Source organism: Rousettus aegyptiacus, unplaced genomic scaffold (genome assembly GCF_014176215.1).
Source record: "Rousettus aegyptiacus isolate mRouAeg1 unplaced genomic scaffold, mRouAeg1.p scaffold_m13_p_13, whole genome shotgun sequence".
In the NCBI taxonomy this organism is placed as follows: domain Eukaryota; kingdom Metazoa; phylum Chordata; class Mammalia; order Chiroptera; family Pteropodidae; genus Rousettus; species Rousettus aegyptiacus.
Window position 1 is genome coordinate 45746550 of NW_023416288.1, and position 19370 is coordinate 45765919.

At 61.5% G+C, this 19370-nt stretch overlaps 1 protein-coding gene across 2 annotated transcripts; it reads right to left on the reverse strand.

Moving 5' to 3' along the window:
* Positions 1–1613: 1613 nt before the first annotated feature.
* Positions 1614–17821, reverse strand: UPP1 (uridine phosphorylase 1). 2 transcript variants are annotated; one of them, XM_016147905.2, is made up of 9 exons: positions 17803–17821; positions 13139–13247; positions 10514–10577; positions 6232–6349; positions 4809–4967; positions 3861–3975; positions 3075–3284; positions 2695–2841; positions 1614–1998 (listed from the first exon to the last, which is right to left on the reverse strand). In XM_016147905.2, the coding sequence occupies exons 3-9, from the start codon at positions 10555–10557 to the stop codon at positions 1859–1861; spliced, it is 933 nt and encodes a 310-aa protein (XP_016003391.2). In that variant the 5' UTR covers positions 10558–10577; positions 13139–13247; positions 17803–17821; the 3' UTR covers positions 1614–1858. The 2 variants fall into 2 exon arrangements, with proteins under 2 accessions (XP_016003391.2, XP_016003390.2); XM_016147904.2 differs by lacking the exon at positions 17803–17821 and adding an exon at positions 17540–17686.
* Positions 17822–19370: the final 1549 nt, after the last annotated feature.

The following is a 19370-nucleotide window of genomic DNA, read 5'->3' on the forward strand; positions in this document are numbered from 1 at the left end:
CTAATCCTAGTTCAGTTGTCGTGACAGAAGTGTAACGCTCTCTTCAGCCCGGCAGAACGAGACGCTGCTGAGCAGGCGCCCCCCGCGACGGGCACTGTCCAGCCCCCCCCCACAGGCCATCTGGCAGCCTCGCACCCCCTGTGACGCCAGGAAGAGCCCCTCCCCCTGACCCCCAACCCAGAAGGCACTCGCAGGAGCCGCATGCCCTCCCGCGCACGGCCAGCAGAGGGCAGCGCAGGCCCGCCGCGAGCATCCCTGCGGCCTCCGCGCCCCCGGCAACAGTGTCACCTGTGGGAGCGCGGTTCCCCCCGCCTCTCCCAGAGGAGGGTGCCAGCGTGCGGGTTCCAGGACGTCCCCGCGGGGTCCGGCCCTTCTCTGCGGGCAGCAGCGCCCTCTTCCGCTGACATGCTGTCAGGTGCCCGGCGTCTGCATCCTCTCTGGCTCTCCAGATGTCCTCCTGGGCAGTGGCGGGGGACGGGGGCGGGGCGGACCTCGTGCTGGGGTTATAAGCGGGCAGTCACTACCAGCCTCCACCGGGGCTCCCTCCTGGGCAGCCTCCGATACAGGGTGCAGCAAGTAGCCACTGGAGGGAGCCAAAGGAAACCTCGGGGTTCACCGGCCACGCCACAGCCTCCAGCGGCAGGGAGGCCGGGCTGTTTGAGCATCGCAGGGTCCAGGGCTCGGTACTTCCTGAGTGACCCACCCACCCTCAGCTGGGGCGACTCAGAATGTCAGCAAAGGAGCTTTTGGAAGAGTGTGTGGACCACGCACACCAACACCACGGCCCCTACACTTCCCTGCGCCCCAAAGTCACACAGCTAACTGCCACACAGAGCTGAGCTGTGGGCCCCACAGCTCCGTGCACGAGCGGGAAACACAGCTCACATTTAAAACACGGTCAAACACCAGAATCAACCACAGCAGAGAAGTCAGCTGGCCAACCCTGAGGTCGGCGACTCCCGGAGACACCCCCCCTCCCCCGTCGAGAGGGCCTGGGACACCCAATTCCCCAGACAAGAGAGGGCACCCTGGATTCGCCCCTCCATAACCCCTCCATTCACCCTCCTCTCCCAGCTGGACTCTCGGTGACCTGCCCAGGAGGAAGCCGCGGCGCCCAGAGGCTGTCAGCGCAGCCCGAGGGGCAGTGCGGGGGGCAGCGGGCTGGGACCCAGCTGCAGGCGGGTCATTCTGCCCACGGGCACATGGACCAGACCCAGCTCGCCCGCCGAGGGCGAACAGGGAGGAATTACTGCAGTGTCGCTGGGCGGACGCGGAAGGTTCCGGAACGTGGCTGGTTGTGACTTGGGAACTGTGCGTATGTACAGCTGACTCTGGGACAACACGCACGGCCACCGACCCCTGTGCACTCGAAAATTCAGCATGGCCGTGGCCGGCCCCGCACACGTGGCTCCCCGCCCGCCCGCTGACACGTGACCAGCGCGTCTGACCCGCCCCCGCCCCCAGACTCACGCCCGGGTGGACCTGCACACTTCAACTGTACATACACATCCACAACTCTAAAGACGCATCAGGAAACGGGTTTTCTGGCATTAGAATCAGATTTCTCGTTGAGTGAAGTAAATCTAACAACCATTAGAACGTAAAGGTCTGAAATTTTTCACTAGGAATATTTATTTTTCAGGAAATACTGTTTAAAAAAAAAATCAAGACGACACTGGAAACACCCCATGCAGCCCAGCCAGCGAACCCCGGGAGCGGGCGGGGCTTCCTCGCCTCCGGGCGCCGCCCCTGGCCCCAGGTCTCACGTGCAGCCTAGCAGGCGCTGCTCGGCAGGGGCGTGGGATGACCGTTCTCTTCGGGGCAGTGACGGCCGCTGGCCGTGGTGACGCAGGATCCTTCAGGCCGCGGCGAGGCGTTTCTTGATGAAGTGGCCCACCAGCCGCTGGGGCCGCTGCTGGAACTCGGCCAGCACCTCATGGGGGCTGCTGACCTGGTCCCCCTCCAGACGGTCCAGGACGGTGACGCACACCACGGCCGCTGTGAAGGGCAAAGGCCACGTCAGGGCAAAGCGCTGGGCAAAGTGCTGCCCTCGCACTTAGTTCAGAGACCAGAGGTGTCACCTCTGCTGTCCCCTCAGGGGACGGGCCACTGTGGCGACCGACGGGCACGGTAACAGGCGGAGCAGTGCAAGGCCCTGGCAGGCCCCATCCCGAGGCCACCTTGCCTGGCCCCGCCGGATCCTTCCCGGCTTCTGCTTCCAAGAGCATCCTAGGCGGCCCCCAGGGTCCGCCGGGGGCCGCTCGGCCTTGAAGGGCAAGGGACCACCCCCAGGAGGCCGGCATCCTGGAAGGCAGAGCGGGGCCTTGCTGGGTGGCTAGGAACATGGGGCGGATTAACCCCAACTGAGAAATCCAAAGACCCTGAAAGCCAGGTTCCCTGCGGGTGGGTGGCAGCCTCAGCAGCGGCAGCACCTGAGCCCAGCCGGTGGCCTCTGCTCATCTCCCCCCCCACCCCACCCCCGCACCCCCTCAGCAGCCCGAGAGTCCCGCAGCCACCGAGAAGCCTGCACTTGGCCACGTGACAGGGGAGGTCTCAGCACAGCAGTGGGCAATGCCGCCTGGTCCAGAGCGGGCTTTGGGGACAGGGTGGGAAGAGGGGAGGGGGGACCCAGAGATGGTGCCCAGGCTGGGCCAGCAGGACAGGTGTGGGAAGGGGGGGCCAAGTGCCACCTACCTGGGAGGCCACAGGCACGGCACATGGCTGCGAAGACCGAGGACTCCATCTCGATGTTCCGCACACCGGCCGCGCGCGCGGCGCGCAGGTACTCCTGCTTGTCCGCTTCGGTGTAGGAGCAGAGAGCGCCGTCCAGCCGGCCTTGCCCTGAAGACAAGGAGCGACGTGCCCACGCTGGCGGGGTGCCGACCGCATGCCCCCAGTCACCGCCCGCCGTGCCACCCGCCAGGACACAGGGCGCTTTCCACGCCCGCAGCCCACGCGCCCTGGAGCCCTGCCGCGCACCCGGCCGCGAGCGGAGCGCCCACAGCGACGTAGCAACGGCGGCGCGACGCGCGCCAGGGCTGCGCGGAGACCCCAGGCCCGGCCGCCACGCCCACCTTCGTAGAAGTCCGAGGTGCACATGGTGTCGCCCAGCACCGTGCGGAAGTCGCTCAGGTCCGCGGAGCACTGCAGTAGCTCGTGCGCCAGCTGCGCGTCCAGCTGCGTGCCGCGGACCACCCGCCTGCCCAGGACCACCTGCTCGAACTCCGGCCGGAAGCAGGCGTCCACCGCCTGCCGTGTGATGACCACGGAGCCGGGCTCCAGACCTGCGGGGACAGGCGGGTGTCGCAGCCACCTGGGGTGGTGGGGGGCGGAGCCAGGCATGTGCACGGGCGGGCCGAGAACCCCCAGAACCTGGTTCACAGCAGAAAGGCGTGGGGAGCCAGGGGCACGACCTGCTTAGGGCGAAGCCGCCTGACAGCGTTGCTGAAAGCCAGACGCAACCCCAGCATTTGCTCCCCCACTGCACCCCATTCTTCGCAATCTTTGTGGCTGTCAAACAAACGTTGAGGACAGGGGCCGTTTCGGGCAGCTTGGGGCCCCTTACCTTCGTGTTCCCCCTCGCCCTTCCTGGAGTGCCTGAGCTGAGGGTTTTCTGAGTCTTTGCAGGGGCGGGTTAAGGAGGGGAAGGGGGGAGGGGGCGGGCCAGGGACAGAGGCCATAAAGGCAGGGGCGGGGGGACCAGAGGAGCGCGCGCGCAAGAAGGCTCGTGGGGCGCCCTTCTGGGCCTGTTTCTGGGGTGCAGGTTAGGAGAGTGGGCCGGGCTGAAAACTAAGAACACGGGCTCGTGCGACACCGCGTCCGTGAGCTTCCCGGACCGGCAGGGCCCCGCCGCGCCTCACCTATCCCTCCAGAGGTGCCGATGCGGATGGCGGTGACCCCGGAGCAGCGGGCGTGGTGCAGCAGCTTGAGGAGCTCGTGCAGCATGATGGCGATGGAGGGGATGCCCATGCCGTGCTGCAACGCGCGGGAAGCGCGGCGTCACGCGCGGCGTCCATGGGCGCCACACTGGGGGTGGGGGGGTACTCCAGCGGGAAGCGGACGGGGACTCGGGGACCCGGAAACCATTTCCGACGCTGCGCTGAGCTGTGCCCCCCACCGCGTGCCTGACGCACGCTGAGGACGGGGCGGGGGGCAACGATCGCCCCTCGGGCCCCGGAAGCCCGCGGGGGCCCGCACGGTGTCTGCCGCCCACGCCGCGGGCATCTTCCCGCCCCCCCTCCCACACTCTCCGCTTGCAGCTGAACTGACTGGCGGTGGCTCAGCACGATGACTGGGGTGGGGGACGCCCCCAGCCTGGCGCTGCGCCTCGGAAACCGCACCCCTTTGGGAATGTGTCCGCCACGGGGTCCCGCACACGGGAAGCGCGTCCGTGAATTCTGTGGCGCTGAACAGGGGTGCTCGTGTAGGCCCGGGGACACCCTGACTATGGAGCGCGTCGTTTACACCGCGGCCTACGGCAGACGTCGAACGCAGAGGCGTCTCTGGTCGGAGGGCAGACAACGCTGAGCCGCGCACGCGCGGGGACCTCCCTGCAAGGCGGCGCAGGGCCGGAGGCTGGCCCCGCGCAGGCCTCGCCTCGCTGCCCTGTCCCGGCACCCCCTCCTGGGCCTCCAGCCTGACACTGCCACGGTGAGCACACAGCTGGGAGTGTCCCCGTGTGTGTCCCCGTGAGTGTGCGGTCTCTCCTGGAGCCCCGCTGCGGGGTCCCCTAACCCCAGCCTGACACGAACAGCTGTTGAGGGGACCGCGGCCGTGTTCGGGGACCGCGGAGCCAGACAGGTACTCACACTGACGGACAGCACTGGCCCGGCTTTGAACATGGCGTAGCGGTCGGTCCCCACGCAGATGTTGGGATGGTCCTCGCCCGGCAGGCCGAGGCCCAGCTCAGAGGACACGTATTTGATGAAGGCCTGCATCCGGGAGGGGCTGCCCCCAACACACACAAACTGGGGAGGCAACAAGCCCTGGTCAGCCAGGGTTCTGGGGGGCCCCACTGAACATCAGCCCCTGCGAGAACTCGCTAGAAACACAGGCTCCCCGGCTGTCCGGACCTAGCTCTCGCGTGCCCTTCTGATGACCCCGACACTCAGAGTTCGAGGCCAGGGCTCATGGAACCACTGCCCGGGACAGGAGACCTGGCGGCCCAAAGCCATGGGCGCCACACAACGCAGGAGAAGCAGCCCCTTCTCTCCCCTCAGAGGTGACCTAGTACCCCCCAAGCCCCGCCCCCCGCCAGTCCCCGCCCATCCTGTGGACAGCAGCCAGGTTTGGAACAAGGTGGCACTGACTCCTCACTGGGCCACCGGGGCCCACAGCCCGTCTGTAAAATGTGGTCCCGTCTGCTCCCTGTCACCCAGCCGGCCCAGGGCCCAATGTCCAGTGTGTGCCAGGGCTGGTGGGGTCCTGGCCAGTGGCAGCCATGGTGGGGGGCAGTGGGCTCTCAGAAAACTAAGGTGCCATATACAAAAACTTCCTTTCCATTTTGCTTAGCACATGCATAACAAGTAAATAAACCAGTTTAAAAACTTTGATGATCAAAGAATTATTAGTATCTAAACATAAAAAAAAAGGAAAATTAAAAGTAGCGGGAGAAAGGAAATCGAGTTAAAACGCGTGGGAAGTGCTGACGAGACAGCGTGCTGGGTTGCGAGGAGCCCAAGTCGCCCGACAGGTCCCAGCGTCTCTGGTTCGTTTCTGTTTGGAATTCACACACGAGTCCGTTTTTACCCACGGGGATTAGACATTTAAAAAGTCCTGTGTGAAGATAAACCGGAACTGAGGCGCTTCCGGCTTTGTAGGGAAAACGGCCTGGAAGGCATTGAAGGCAATGAACTCAACAGTACCCACACGCATCACCGTCAGTCACCACGCAGACACAATGTAACCACGCTCACCATCACGCAGACACAATGTAACCACGCTCACCCCTCCTTACCTGTTTCGTACCTCCTTAGGGAGCCTACATTGTTCCCCTTACAGACTAAATCCTGAGAAATTAATTAGGGGCCGATCCCGCAGTACTTAGGATAGTTTTCTTTCACTGGCTCATATATTTGAAACATCAGTAACGATTTGCAAACATCTGATAAATGTATCGTTCATGACAGCTTGTTCTGTCACTTCGGCCCTCTGTGAAGAAGTCTACCCGTGCCACCTACGAAGAGGCTGATCTGAGGACAGAGCCCCGGAATTAAAGGCCCCACTTCTTACCTTCACGTCCCCAAACATGGCCGGGAGATCGTGCGTGCTGGTGCTCAGGTTGAAATGGTAGAGGATGTCCTCCTTCATCCTCGCCACGTGCGGGTTGCGAAGCTGCACGAGGCAAGCACTGTTCCGAACCGGGAGGGAGAAGGTTAACAGACACCCGCGTCCAGGACAGACACGCCCCATGTCAACGGGGTGCGGGGTGCCTGCGGCATGCAGTGGGAAGGACAGACACCCCGCGTTGCCCAGGCCCCCGCCTCCCTCATCTGCGCTCTGCCCCTTGACCTTTCCCCACACCTAGGGCCCGTTTGGAGGGCGGATCAGAAACAAAGGGACGGGATCAACAGGCTCCGTCACTCCCCGTAAACAGAGTGTGGCCAGCTGCTACCCAACGCGAGTTCACGCAGCACATAAACTTGATTTTATTTTTAAAAATAACACAGTTACCATAGGAAATATAGATGGAAAGAGAAGAAAAAATTGCCTCGAAACTCCCATCCAGGGCTAACCTTTCCCGTCTTTATACCTCGCATTTCTCTTCCTCGTCACACTGGTCAGCGCCCCTCCAGTACGGTGCCCCCCGGGAGTGATGGGGAAACGCTCCCATTTTTCCGACGGGGATACTAGAAACTTCACACCCCACCGACAGCACGCTGCTGGTTTGGACAGGTGTCGGCGGACTTTCCCTCAAACAGGCCCAGACAGTCAGTATTGTTGGTTTTGCAGCTCTACAGCCTCTGTCACCACTGCTTGGCTCCGCCACTGTCACATGAAAGATGCCACAGACAACATGTGACGGTGTGGTTGTCCCAATAAAAGTTTATTTACAAAAACAGATGCCCAGGTTCGCACCGTCACGTTCACCTGCAAAATCCCTTAGAGCAAGCCCTAAACACACCGCCTTCCACGTCATGCCTTCCTGACACCCACAGACAGGTGTGCCCCCGGACCCTGCCCGCCGGCTGCCGGGGCACACAGGCAGGCGGCCGTGGGTCCCAAGCTCGGAGCGAGCAGGACCTTTTTTTTTCTCCCTTCTGAGTCTGACTTCCCGCCCAGAACCCACTGATCACGTTTCCTCTTCAATCTAGCTCTGTAAGAAAGAAAAGCCGAGGCAAGGGACGGAGCCCATCACAGGCCTTTCCCCAGGCCGGCCGCCCTCCTCACTGCCGCACGAACCAGGCCCACCAAGTACCCACGTCACAGAACTGACACCATGACGAGAGTCTGGGGAGACGCTTCACTGTGACTTGGGTCCCTAAGGCAGTGACCTCTTCCTAGGAAGTACAAGTGTCCAGAGGTTTGTGCACTATCTCGAATCTAACCTGAAGGACCCATTTCCCTTCTAAACAGATGCCTGTTTTATTTCTATTTATTTATTTTTGCCTTGGGCATGACACTGATTATTTCCCAGGACGCAAGTCACCTGACCACCTGGAACTAAGTCCTGAGCTATGCCGCACTGGACGGCCGCTCTGCGCCAGCCACAGTGTCTCAGGTAAGAGGTCGCCCTAAGGGCAAACCTGCCTCCGATGCTCAGAACCCAGTAAGAAAAATGGGCGTGAGCAAAAACACGTTTTCCTGGGCTTTCTGTAGGATGCAGCCTCCTTCCTGGTCTTGTCCTGTCTGAAGCCCAGTCTTCCCCTGGTGACACTGCCCGACGACTCTGCAGCGTCTCCTGTCCCCGGCGGAGGGTCCTGATTCCCACTGTGGCCCCCGCTCTGCTGTCCAGGTATGAGAGCCTCTCATCCATGCTCCTGCTCTTTCTCTCCAGGTGAGGCTCATTATACTCTGTCTCCATCTTCCCATAACATGTATATAATCAACGTAATCATTTTCATTGTCCCCAGTAACAGAAAGCACCTGGAGGCCGGGACTGTGTGTGGCCTCCGAGCCCTTGCAGGGCAGGTGAGCCGCCCTCCCAGCTCCGCCCACCTGACCATCTTCTCTAACCCGTGCTCTCCCAGCCATCAGTTTATCTGGTGTCCGTTCTACCTGCCTTGGGCATCCACAGTAGACACCCAGGCTCATTTCTCTTTATTCTACCTCAGATCGCTTCTTCACATTCTCAAATTTCCCTTCCTATTTCCTTAGAAATAATAGCATCCAAATTAACTCACGTTTTCAAAAGGCTGGTATAGAAAAGATACATGGGTGACTGTCAAGCGCAAGTGTTAGACACCTCTGAGCTCATCGATAAACCTCAATAAACCTCGGCCACCATTATTTACAGACTGCTGACTGCACCCAGGGCAGAGATGCAAATCTCCCTCAGGAAGGCGAGTAGCTGCACAAGGCCCTTGGCCCGAACCCCCATCCAGTCCTGACTGGCCATCAGGATGAGCAGTCAGGGCATTTCACTCTCCTGGGGCAGGCAGGCCACTTTCCAGGGGCCAAATCCAGCCATAGGCGTGGTTAGGACGATCCTTTCTGATCTCTCGGCAGAGCAGGAACCCTGACATCGCAGCACAGCCAGAGGTCTCGCGCTCCTTCAGTGACCGACACTGGCGGGGCCCTTTCTCCCTGAGGACGCGTGAGCAGAGCTCCAGAGGGCTAACGACACCGGGACTGACACAACAGGAAGTGAAGACAGCTTCGTCACACATTTCAAAGAGGAAAACCTTCCTCCGTCTCAATTCTGGGACGAGGAGAGGAAATGAGTGTGACCGTAAACACCAGCGCTGACCTTAAAGTACGTGGTGGGGACGCGATCAGAGGGCGCTCAGTCCTGTTTTTAAAAGGATTTTAAAACAATGAGTCAGAGACACACTACTCGGAAAATGATTTCTCCAGTCCACGCACACGTCCAGGTGATTTTATTTTGCTTTGTTCCGTCGCTTCATTCATTCGACAACTATACTTAGAGCGCCCACTTAGAGCGCCCACTTAGAGCGCCCACTTAGAGAGCCCACTTAGAGCACCCACTTAGAGCGCCCACTTAGAGCACCCACTTAGAGCACCCACTTCGTAAAAGAAATGCCTGAGACGCCAAAGGACCAAAAACTGACTTGATCAGCAGGAAAGACAAAGCTCTAGTGACCCTCATGCACACGGGCCCAGGTGTCTTGGGTCAGGTGGGAACCAGAGAGATGGGGGAAGAGGGGCCTGGGGGAGCTTGGGGAACCTCAGCGGAGCCTAACGTCAGACCCCGGCCAGGCCCTCTGCTGGGTGCAGGGAACACAAACATTAGCCAGAAGAGAGCTTTGGACGCTGGGGCAGATGTTATCACGGCAGGTACACAATAGTCCGCGGAACGCCCGCAGCCCACGCGGAAGCTTGGTTCCCGCGGAATCCTGTGTCTTTAATCAGAGGCCGCACTCAGAAGCCCTGACGCCACACTCGGGCCTCTCGGCAGGTGGCCCATGACAAGTCAGTCGGGCCTCTCGGCAGGTGGCCCATGACAAGTCAGTCGTTGACAATAGAACTTTCAAGAGGGTGAATAATCATTATGCAGAGGGAAGGGGCGACTCATCGGGTGGCACTTGGTGCCTGACCCTCCCTTCTCCAGCTTTATTTCAGCCATTTCCCTCCACCAGCCCTGGGTGGGCTCCGCCTCCTGGGAGGGCCTCGGAACTTAGGACAGGGCACCTTTGTTTGTCAAGGACGGAAAGTACCAGGGAGACTAGTTCAATTGCAAAGTCGTCTGGGCAGGTAACATCCACAGAAATATGGAGACGTGGAAACAGACCTCAGAACCTAGGAAGAAGGAAGGAGGTGGGACAGGTGTCCCTGTGGAGTGGCCACTTGGACAAGTGACCAACATGTGAGAGCCTCCAGAGGGGCCTCTCAGTCACGGAAGAGCTCCTGAGAAATCTCCCAAGCAAGGGCTCCCAGGGGATCAGGCACAAGCCTGGGCATTGTCAAGAGCAGAGGTCACGGGGACAGGAGGCCACGAAGCAGGACGGGCTCTCCCAGGTAGCTAGAACACTTAGGATTCAGAGTCCATATAGGAATCAGGATTGAGGTAAAACGTTTGTGTTCCTCCAGAAATGTGCGGATAAACATAAAAGAGGCGCCATGACCATGGTAAAACAGAATTACAAGAAACCGCAAAGAAACCAGGACAGCGCTCGGATTAGGGACCAAGGAGCCGGAGAGAAGCAGGGGCTGCGCTTCCAGGCTGGCCGCGTGTTGGGGGGCCCGCGCCCAGCGTGGGTTAGAGCACCCGGCGCCCAGGCTCCCGAGGGGACACGTGCTGAGGGCTGAGCGCGGCCTCCGCCGCTGTCATGACAGGTATCAGGCCTCGCAGAGAAACGACAGGAAACCCGACCAGCCAATGTGGCCGATTTACCTGTGATTTTCGGGCTCCGTCTCTGCGGTCTCCGCGGAGGCCATTCCGTCCACTGCGGCAGCACCTGGGGGGGAAGCACGGAGACCTGGGCAATCTGAGCGTGTGACAGCCTACCTGAGCTCTAAGCGCTGCTACCCGGCCCCCCACTCCCCACCCCTAAGTGGGCTGGGCGCGGGGCGGAGCCCAGGGCTCGGGGGTGGAGCCGGGCGCGGGGCGGAGCCGTGGGCTGGGGGCGGGGGCAGCAAGGCAGGGCGCTCCTGATTGGCTGTTGCGGTGGGTGGGGGGGTTCCTCGCCGCCTGATTGGCCGTCCTCTGGCGTTTCTATTTCCAGCCCTCGAGGCGTTTACGGCCGGGTTTCCTGAGCGCATCCACGCTCAGTTCCTCCCTGTGTCTCCCCCGCTGGCTTTGTCCCCCCTGGGCATTCCTAAAACAGTTCTCCAGGATGCCAGCCTCTCGGTCCAGCCAAGGCCAGCTGGGAAGCGATGAGTCATGAGAGGTGCCACCTACATAGGCGGGTTCCTTCCAGGGCCGGGACACCGGGATTATGAACCGACCAAGTTTTCCCGGGTCTGGCAGAGCTCTTGAGCCTACACCCGGTGATGAGCTGGAATTTTCAGCCCCACTCCCCTCCCTGGCAGGGAACAGGACAAAAGGAAACGCTGACTCCATCACCAAAGGCGAGTGAGTTCATCAAAACCCCAAAGACAGGGCTCAGAGAGCTTCCCGGTGGTGAACACGCGGAGGGGTGGGGACAGTGGCCCCCGCGCACGGCATGCGAGCTCTGACCCCCTTCTCCAGACCCTGCCCTGTGTGTCTTCCAACCCGCTGTTCCCCAGTTGCATCTTTTTATAGTAATCTGGTCATCTAGTGAGTAACCTATTGCCCTGAGTTCTGTGAGCCCCTCCAGCAAATGAATCAAACCCGAGGAGTGGGATCTCGGGGACCCAGCCAGTGCGCGAGAACGTGAGAAACCCCCACGCACACCGGAGTGCGACTGATGATCAGGACCTCAGGTCAGGATCCCAGGCCTTGACCGCCCACCGGCTCAGAGGGACACGGGGCCCAGATCCCACATGGGTCTGGTTTCCAATAAACACACGGCAGTGGCCTGTGGTCAGGGGTGGGGGCCGGAAGCCCTCCCTAGAGTCCTGCCCCCTCCCCAGCCCTGCCAGTCAAGGAGAGTGGACTGTCTGTTCCCGAGTGCAGACACGCCCTTCTGGGGGGCCTCTCGCTGCCCCACTAAGAGCAGCAGCAGGGCTGGGGGCCATGCAGAGTCACGGTCCCCAGGGCCAGCATCCGGAGGGCAGGCAGTGTTCCCAGCAGGAGCAGCAGGGCTCTCAGGACCTCCCCAGGCCCCCTGACCCCTTGGGCTGGGCTGTTCTTTCTTCCTGTGGGGGTGGGGGAGGTGCAGCCCCAAGGGCCAGGAAGGAAAGAGGAAGGTTAGAGGCACGCCTCCCCGAGCAGCTGCTGAAGGACTGTGCTCCCTGGAGAGTCCAAACCCCGCTTTCCAGAAAGGAACCGGGTCACAGAGAAAGCATCCTGCCTGGCCTTGCAGAGAATGTGTCCTGCTCGGCCGGCTGCTTTTCTTGCCGCTGAACCAGAGAAATCATCTTCATGCCCAGTCCTTGACCCCTCCCCTTGAACCAACAGTGAATCATAACGGATGAGGCTATACTAGAATTTAGCCTTTAGTTAGAATGATTCGATTGGCCCTTCTCAGAGCCGTGACTGCTCTGGCACGCAGTCATGTCGTGCAACCTGGAGGCCTGCCTGTAAGAGTTTCAAGGCAGACTATATAGCGACACTCTGCTTGAGATCATAGAAGCATGTAGCCTGCTACGCACATGATAGATAGCTCTGCTTGCATTTCCCTGCTCTCACGACAGCCTCGCTGACTCACACTCCCAAGACGCCTCGCAGATGGCAGAAGGAAAGACCACCTGGCCACAGGTGTGATGCCACCAAGAGCGAAATAAGTCCGACTAAGAAAACTGCTGAAGCTTGCACGAGAACCGAGCGATCAACACAGCCCATGGCCCGGAGCCCTTTGCTCAGGATTCTTTGCCTTTAAAACCCCCAGTTGTAAGCCATCAGGGGCTCAGGCTTTTCAGGGTTAGCTTCCCAGGGTCCTTGCATGGCGCCCCACAATAAAGCGGCTAACCCCTGCTCTGCAGTTCCTGGTGGTCAGGGTTTGGTTCTGCCATGCGTGGGCCAACGGCTCTTTCTGTTCGGTTGTACTGTCCATGGCCCAGGCCTGGTCTGCTGGCTTAGGGCTCCCCGCACTCCGCTCCTGGCTGAGAGCCTCCCCTGGCTTACTCCTCTCCAGGCTCACGCACAGAAATGCCGCAGGCTTCCTGATGCTAACCGGACAGCTCCCGTCCAATACCTTGGGATGCTTATAGGAAGGTGACCACGCGTGCAGCCCTGCCTGGGGCATCACCGTCAGAGCCACGTCTCACTCTCCAAAGGATCTGAACAGGAGGATCAATTCCATGGTCACCCCACCCCCAGCCACTGAAGGTCAAAGACGGGAAGAGGTGGAGGAACTTTCGGCTCACAAGGTACGTCCCCCGTGACCAGGTGGGGACCCAGATCAGCCCCTTCAAGGGCGGGCAGGTTACTCACCTAGACTCGGTCCTCTTCCAGGGGCCACGTGTGAGCAGGCTGCGGGAGAGCAGGGCCACAGGTGAGCGGGCAGTACGGGGAGCAGGTGCTCACTCCATCAAAGGCAACCCTGGAGAGGATTAAGAATGAAGCAATAATTCAGGGACACAGTGTTCCAGTGGAATTTCAAAAGTTTCAAGTTAAAAGAAAATGAACAAAGCTGCATTATTTTTTTTTAATCCTTCAATATCGAGGCCAAATTGGGGGCCCGCTGGGGTTTAGGGTAGAAAAGAAGGCAGCAGGGGCTCCCGGCGTCTGGGCCCACTGCCACCCAGGCTCCACTACGGGCCGTTCGACTCCAGGTCACAACTTAAGGCCCAGATCAAAGGCCTCCTCACAGGTCCTCCTGGGCCACAGAGGAAGCCTTGAGGAAGCGCCCATGCCTGGCTCTGGACTCGCAGGACAAGGCATCCGGGTCCAGCACTGCCCTCGCGCAGGTTACCCAGGAGGGGCCGCTGTAGATGGAGCGACGGGCATCTGGCACAGGCGAGGATGCCGGCTCCGCCCCGCTTACCGGCTCAGACCCAGCCCCGTGGCTTCCCTTTCCTGCTTCCTGTGTGGCTGAGGAAAGCCAAGGGGCCAAACCAGGTCACTGCAGAGCCCCGCCCCGCCCCCCCAAGGCTCCCTGTGTCCCGCCTCCTCTGTGCCCCCCCAGCTGAGGCCGGCAGTGCGGCCGCAGGGGTTCTGGGGTTCACTTTTAGTTCAGGGCAAAGCCCTTCGCCTCTTAGCACCTCAAGTAGAAAAGGCCTTAAGTATCCGAAACACAGCAGAGTGCTAAGCATCGCGCGCGTCGGTCACTTAAGTAACTGTGACATCGCTAGGAGGTGGCCGTCCCGGAGGCTTGGGGTGCACCTGTTTGGTATAGCATTGGCTACTGTAAAAGCCTCCGCTGTGAGCCGTGCCATCTGGAGAGGCGCGCGAAAGATCCAGAACACCGAGCAGCAAACAGAGCCAGCCCAGAGTGACCAGCGACTCGGCCAGCTGCAGGAGAAACCCAGCAGGGAGGCCTCGGCCCTGGGCGGCTCCTGACCAGGAGCCAGGAAGGGGCGTGACAGAGTTGGGACAGGACTGACGGTGTTCTCAGCATCGTGACACGCAACCCCGGGGGATGGGCGGGCAGCGGCCCTGGAGGGAACCCGCATGGCCAGCCCCGTGCAGGGCACAGAGAGGGCGAAGCATCACCCTAAAAACACAGCTGACTGGGGCCTGAAGCCCGGAGCAGGGAAGGACGGGGGGGGGGGGGGCAGAGATCTTTCCAGAACGCTCCGTGCACGTAGCACTGATTCTGAGCTGAAGCCCTCGATCTGCCCGAGAGCAGGGCCTCCCCGGGTCAGCGCTTCCCCGAATAGCTCACTGCCAGAGTCCTCCAGGGAGCCCCCCGCCTCCTCTCTGGAAACGCCCCGCAGACGGTCCTCATCGACCGCTCTTCTCCTGAAGGATCATTCCTCTCGCGCGCTGTGTCCTCTCCTTGCTAATCTGGCTTTTGTCACTTTAATTCACTTGCCATCCCCCAAGAACTGAACCTCAGAAGCGTTTCCTCCCTGGGGTGGGATTCGCGGGGCACAGGGCAGAGACGCACCAAGGACAGGAAGGACCCCGGAGATCACGCCCTCGGGCCGACCGCAGCTGGAATTAGGAGAGGCCGTCAGTGACGCCTGTGTCTCACTGGAACGACAGGGAGGGACACAGTGTCCTTTGCTGGGCAAGGAGCTAAGGTTGGTCATCTCGTTTGAGGCACCATGGTTTCTGCATGAGGTGCTGTGGACGTTGCCCCAAGGAAAAATGAAGCCCAGTCACGTCAGGAAGCAGGTCTGAAATGTGAGCCATGACGCTGGTAGGGGCAGGAAGCAGGAGCGAATTCGGGCGCCGCACACCCCGGGGACCCATGACAGAGAGAAGTCGGGATTGAAACCACAGGGCCTCGGGGACAAAGGGGAGGGCTGGGCAGCGCCCAGTCCCCATGGCAGCTCCGATTTAAAACTCCATCTTTCAGGAGTCTGACCTGAGGGCAGCGTGGTCATCGTGTGTCACAAGGCGTGTGCTTTGTCCTGGGCAGGAGCCTCCAGGGCTGGAAGCCCGGCCTGCTCCCGGGCAGGTGAGGATAGCCCAGGCACCTGAGAACAATTTCCGTTTAGGAAGCGTTTCTCTGGCATTTTACCACGATGCTCCAACTTCACACCCGAACTTCACGCTGCGGGAAGGCTGTGTCCCAGGGACTGAAGTTAAGTCCCCACCCCCCACAACTCCCCAGGACCCCTCTCCACACCAGGAGGGCTTCCCTAGAACCACCCCCAGGCACCCCCGCACCCCCATGCTCCTTCCCAGGCGGCGGGGTGGGGGGGGAGTCCTCTGCCATGAGCACCCGGGACACCCCCGCCCTCCCCCCCCCCTGTGAAAACAAAACCAAGAAAACCTGAGTTGGTTTTGTTTTTTGAGGGGAAGAGTTGTTGGGGGGGTGGTTTTTTGTTTTGTTTTCTTTTGCTAGTTTTAACTGACAAGAAGAAAAATCTGAGACGTTCTAGTTTAAAATGACGGCAGCCAGAGAGTGGGACAGAGGCAGAACCGCGGCTGGCTAGCAGCGGGAGGGGGTGGGGCGCTCTGACAAAAGGCCACGCAGGCCTCTGGATCTGCTGGAATTTAGCATGGATTTCCAGGTGGCTGTTCCCGAGATTATCCAGGAGAGAAGAGCCAGGCACCGCGGCCCCCTGGAGCCTCTGCTCCCGTGTCCGCCGGGCTTTCAGACTCGCCTCCCCTCTGACCTCAGCTCCTGTGAACCCTTTGGTCACTCACGTCTTTCTCCACCCCACCCCCACCCCTATATAGAAATGCCTGCAAAACTCCGGGGCGGGCCAGGGTGCTGCCGATGGTTCGATGGTTCGGACTCCAGGCCCCAAGGCTGCCCTCCTCCCTCTCTCTCTCTCTCTCGTCATGGCCTAACAAACCTTTTCCTTTATAAAAACTTTCAGCCCTTTTAGAGTTGATTTTTTTGTTTGTTTGTTTAATGTAACCCATTAAAGTAAAAATCTGATGGGCAGATTACTTAGTGCAAGTAGCTTAGAATATAAACATAACATTTTGAATGAACATATTTCAAAAGTGAATGTCTCCGTGTGCATTTACAGGAAGGACATGGGGATAGAGAGCAATGTGGAGGGTTTACCTTCGGGGAGTAAACGAAGTTGGAAGTTTCACTTTCTGTTACATGTTTGCTGTTTTTTTTTTTTTTTACAATGAGTTCTAGTAACTTTATGATCAGTAAAGAACAAAGAAGCCCACTTGGACAAAAGCCAATGTAAAGAAAAACTAATCCCTCCTTTTTAACTAAAGTTCTATTTCAGTGGCCACCAGTGCCGAAAGTACCGCCCAAGGATGTAATCTGTGTCCAGTGAAGCCCTGGAGCAAGGGGCTGCCTCCGGGCGGGGGCCAGGGCCACCCACTCCCAGCCCTGGAAAATAATCTGGGAGGTCGCCTGAGAGGTCAGGCTGCGGCCTAACACCCGCCCTCCAAAGGGACAGGTGGGACACAGGCGGCCGCCCTGGGGGTGGGCAGGGAGGAGACCCGGAGGAGGACATTCTTCTCCTTCCAGGAAACCAGTCATTCACAGCCAGTGAATGGAGCCGAGGGGGGCGGGGAGGCCCTGGAGAGAGACAGCGGGGGACAAGGAAGGGACAGGAGCAGCAGAGGGGAAGGCGGCCGGAGGTGCCTCCACCTTGCCTCCACCTTGCCTCCACCTTGCCTTTCTCTGTGACCCCCCCTCAGGGAAGAGGCCAGGTGACGGGCAGGCCAGTTCCGGGTGGCCCCTGAGTCACCCAGTCAAGCCCTGGCCCTGACAGGGCGGGGACCGTCCGCAGGCAGGGCTCCCCTCTCCCAGCTCCACGCTTGCCTGTGAAAGGCCCCGCTCTCCTGCGAATCCTATTTGTGTCACAACCTGTGACTGGAAAGTTTCTCTTTGACTTGTATTTTGTAGTGAAACCCTGTTCAACGTTGGCTCAGCGCAGACTAGAGTCCATTTGAACTGTGAAAGTCTGCCGACCGCTCTCCAAAATGCAGCTACGCCTCCCATGAACGGGGGAGCTCTGGGTGTCCCCGCACCTCCTCCCCACCCCCCCAGCCACCACCCCGAGTCTGGGCGGCGGGGAAGCGCCGCAGGCGCTGTGCGGAAGCCGGACCTCCGCCTCCACCCTTGAGCCCGCACGGGTGGGGGACGCGGGGAACCTGGCCGGGCGCCTCCTCCCCGCGCACGCCCCGCGCGCTCTCCCCGCTGCGCGCACCGTCCTCCCGCGCGCGGCCTCCCGCACGGCCTTCCAGCCGCGGCCGGGGCTGCGCGAGCCTGAGCCGCCTCGTCCGGCCGTGGCCACTCACCGCGCAGGGACCTGCTACATGTGCGCGCGCCACGGGCGACAGGGGCTCGTGCGGGCCGAGGAACGGGCGCCTCCCGGGTGGCTCGCGGGCAGCGCGCTGACCGGTCCCGGGACGTGACCGAGAGCGAAGCGAATTTCGGATCCCAGGATGCGCCCCGCCCGCCCCGCGGGCCGCGCCCCGCCCGCTCCGGCTTCCTCCCCGCGGACGCCCGCGGCGCGACACCCGGCCCATCCCGGGGACCTGCCACTCACAGCACCTCTCACCCAGGTCCTCCCACCGACGGCAGGGACGCTCGGGGGAGACGACCACCCACCGTCGCCGTGGCCGCTCGCGCGGGAGCGCAGGGGGCTCCGCAGGTGTCCCGCGCGGCCGGCCGGGGCGGGGCCGTCGCCTTTGTGGTCCTTGCTGCCTCCGGCCTCGGTTCCCCTTCGGGGACTGTTTCTGGGCCCTTCCTGACCCCGGGAGCTCGCAGGAGCTGGGGGAGCGCCAGAGCCGCGGGCGCAGGGAGAGGAAGTGACCCGTCCCTTCGGTCACCGGTCACCGGTCACCGCTGTGACTGTGGATGGCCCACCCAGACGCTGCTGCCCCCGCCCCTGTGGCCCTGCAGCTCCCCCCTCCCTTGCCCCCGAGGGCGGGCAGGAGGCGGCGCTTGCTCCGCCCCGAATCTGGGGAGGGGGGCGCAGGGGCGGGGTGTCGGGGAGGCAGCCGCTTTCCTCAATTCCACGAGGCCGAGGCCGCAGGTGAGTGGAAAAGCAAAGGCCGAGGACGAACTCGTCAAGGCAGAGCTGAGTGTGGCCGTCTGCAAACAAAACCGTGCCCGGCCCTTTATAAACCACATCTGGAGACCCAGCCCCCAACAGCACCCTCCCCCGGACCCCTCCCCGCAGCAGCTGCCACAGGCAGGAAAGCGAGGGACACAGTCCTCACCAGGCCAGGCCACGCGGAACAATGCCACCCAGCCCTTCCAGGCTCCCAGAACGCGGAGTCGTTCTCCCAAAGCGGGGCCTGTTCCGGAGACCTTCGCCGAGGCTTCTCGCTGCTCTGGCTGGTCCCCTCCCGCGTGCCCGCTGCCCGCCCCTTGCGCCCCGCGGTCCTCCGGGGCGGGAGAAACCGCAGGAACGGCCTTCATCGCAGCCTCAGGCCGGTCCCTGCGTCAGGGACGAGGCGCTTCGCGGCCGTGGCCAGCGTTTTGGTGGTGGATGAGGCAGAACGGAGGAGAAAGGCACTTGGCGTCACCCGTGGGAGGCCGGGCACCCTTGTGTCGCAGCGTGACTCAGACGACGCACGGGAGCGGCGATGAGCGGCCCAGCTGGATGCGAGGTGCCTTCTTGCCCTCTCCGGCTTCACCTGCAGGAGCGCCGCTGGCCAGATGCCGTGGTCACCTAAGGGGGACGTCCCAGCAGGCAGGCGCTGGGCCTCTGGGACACCGAACCCAGAGCACGCAGGAGGGCGCACAGCGTCACCCAGCCCCGTGCAGCCCGGGCCCGTGGGCGCTCGGTTCCACCTGCCTCCCGCCTGGCGGCCTCCCTGCGAAGGCCTGGCCCCTCTGGGAACTCAGCACCGCCCCCGAGCGAGGGGAGCCTCATCCGCCTGGCGCTCAGCCCTCAGTGCCCCCCCACCCCCCGCTGTCACTGGCCCTGTGGCGTGCCACGCTGGCCTTGTGCAGGCGGCTGCAGCCCACCTGACCTCCATTGGTCACTCGGCCCCAGCGGCCGGTTCTTCCTCATTTAGTCCCCACTGAAAGGCCACTCGCCCGAGAGCCTGCCTTGCCCTCCGGTCCCGTCCCAGAGCCCCCCAGATTCCAGACCATTGCCTCATTGCAGTTTTTTAA

What these genes read in the sequence shown, in the direction of transcription:
- UPP1 (XM_016147905.2), bottom strand. Translation starts at nt 10,557, where the DNA reads ATGGCCTCCGCGGAGACCGCAGAGACGGAGCCCGAAAATCACAG. An exon ending in ACGGAGCCCGAAAATCACAG is followed by an intron (nt 6,350 to 10,513) that starts GTAAATCGGCCA and finishes GGTTCGGAACAG; the next exon opens with TGCTTGCCTCGTGCAGCTTC. An exon ending in CCGTGCCTGTGGCCTCCCAG is followed by an intron (nt 1,999 to 2,694) that starts GTAGGTGGCACT and finishes TGCCCTTCACAG; the next exon opens with CGGCCGTGGTGTGCGTCACC.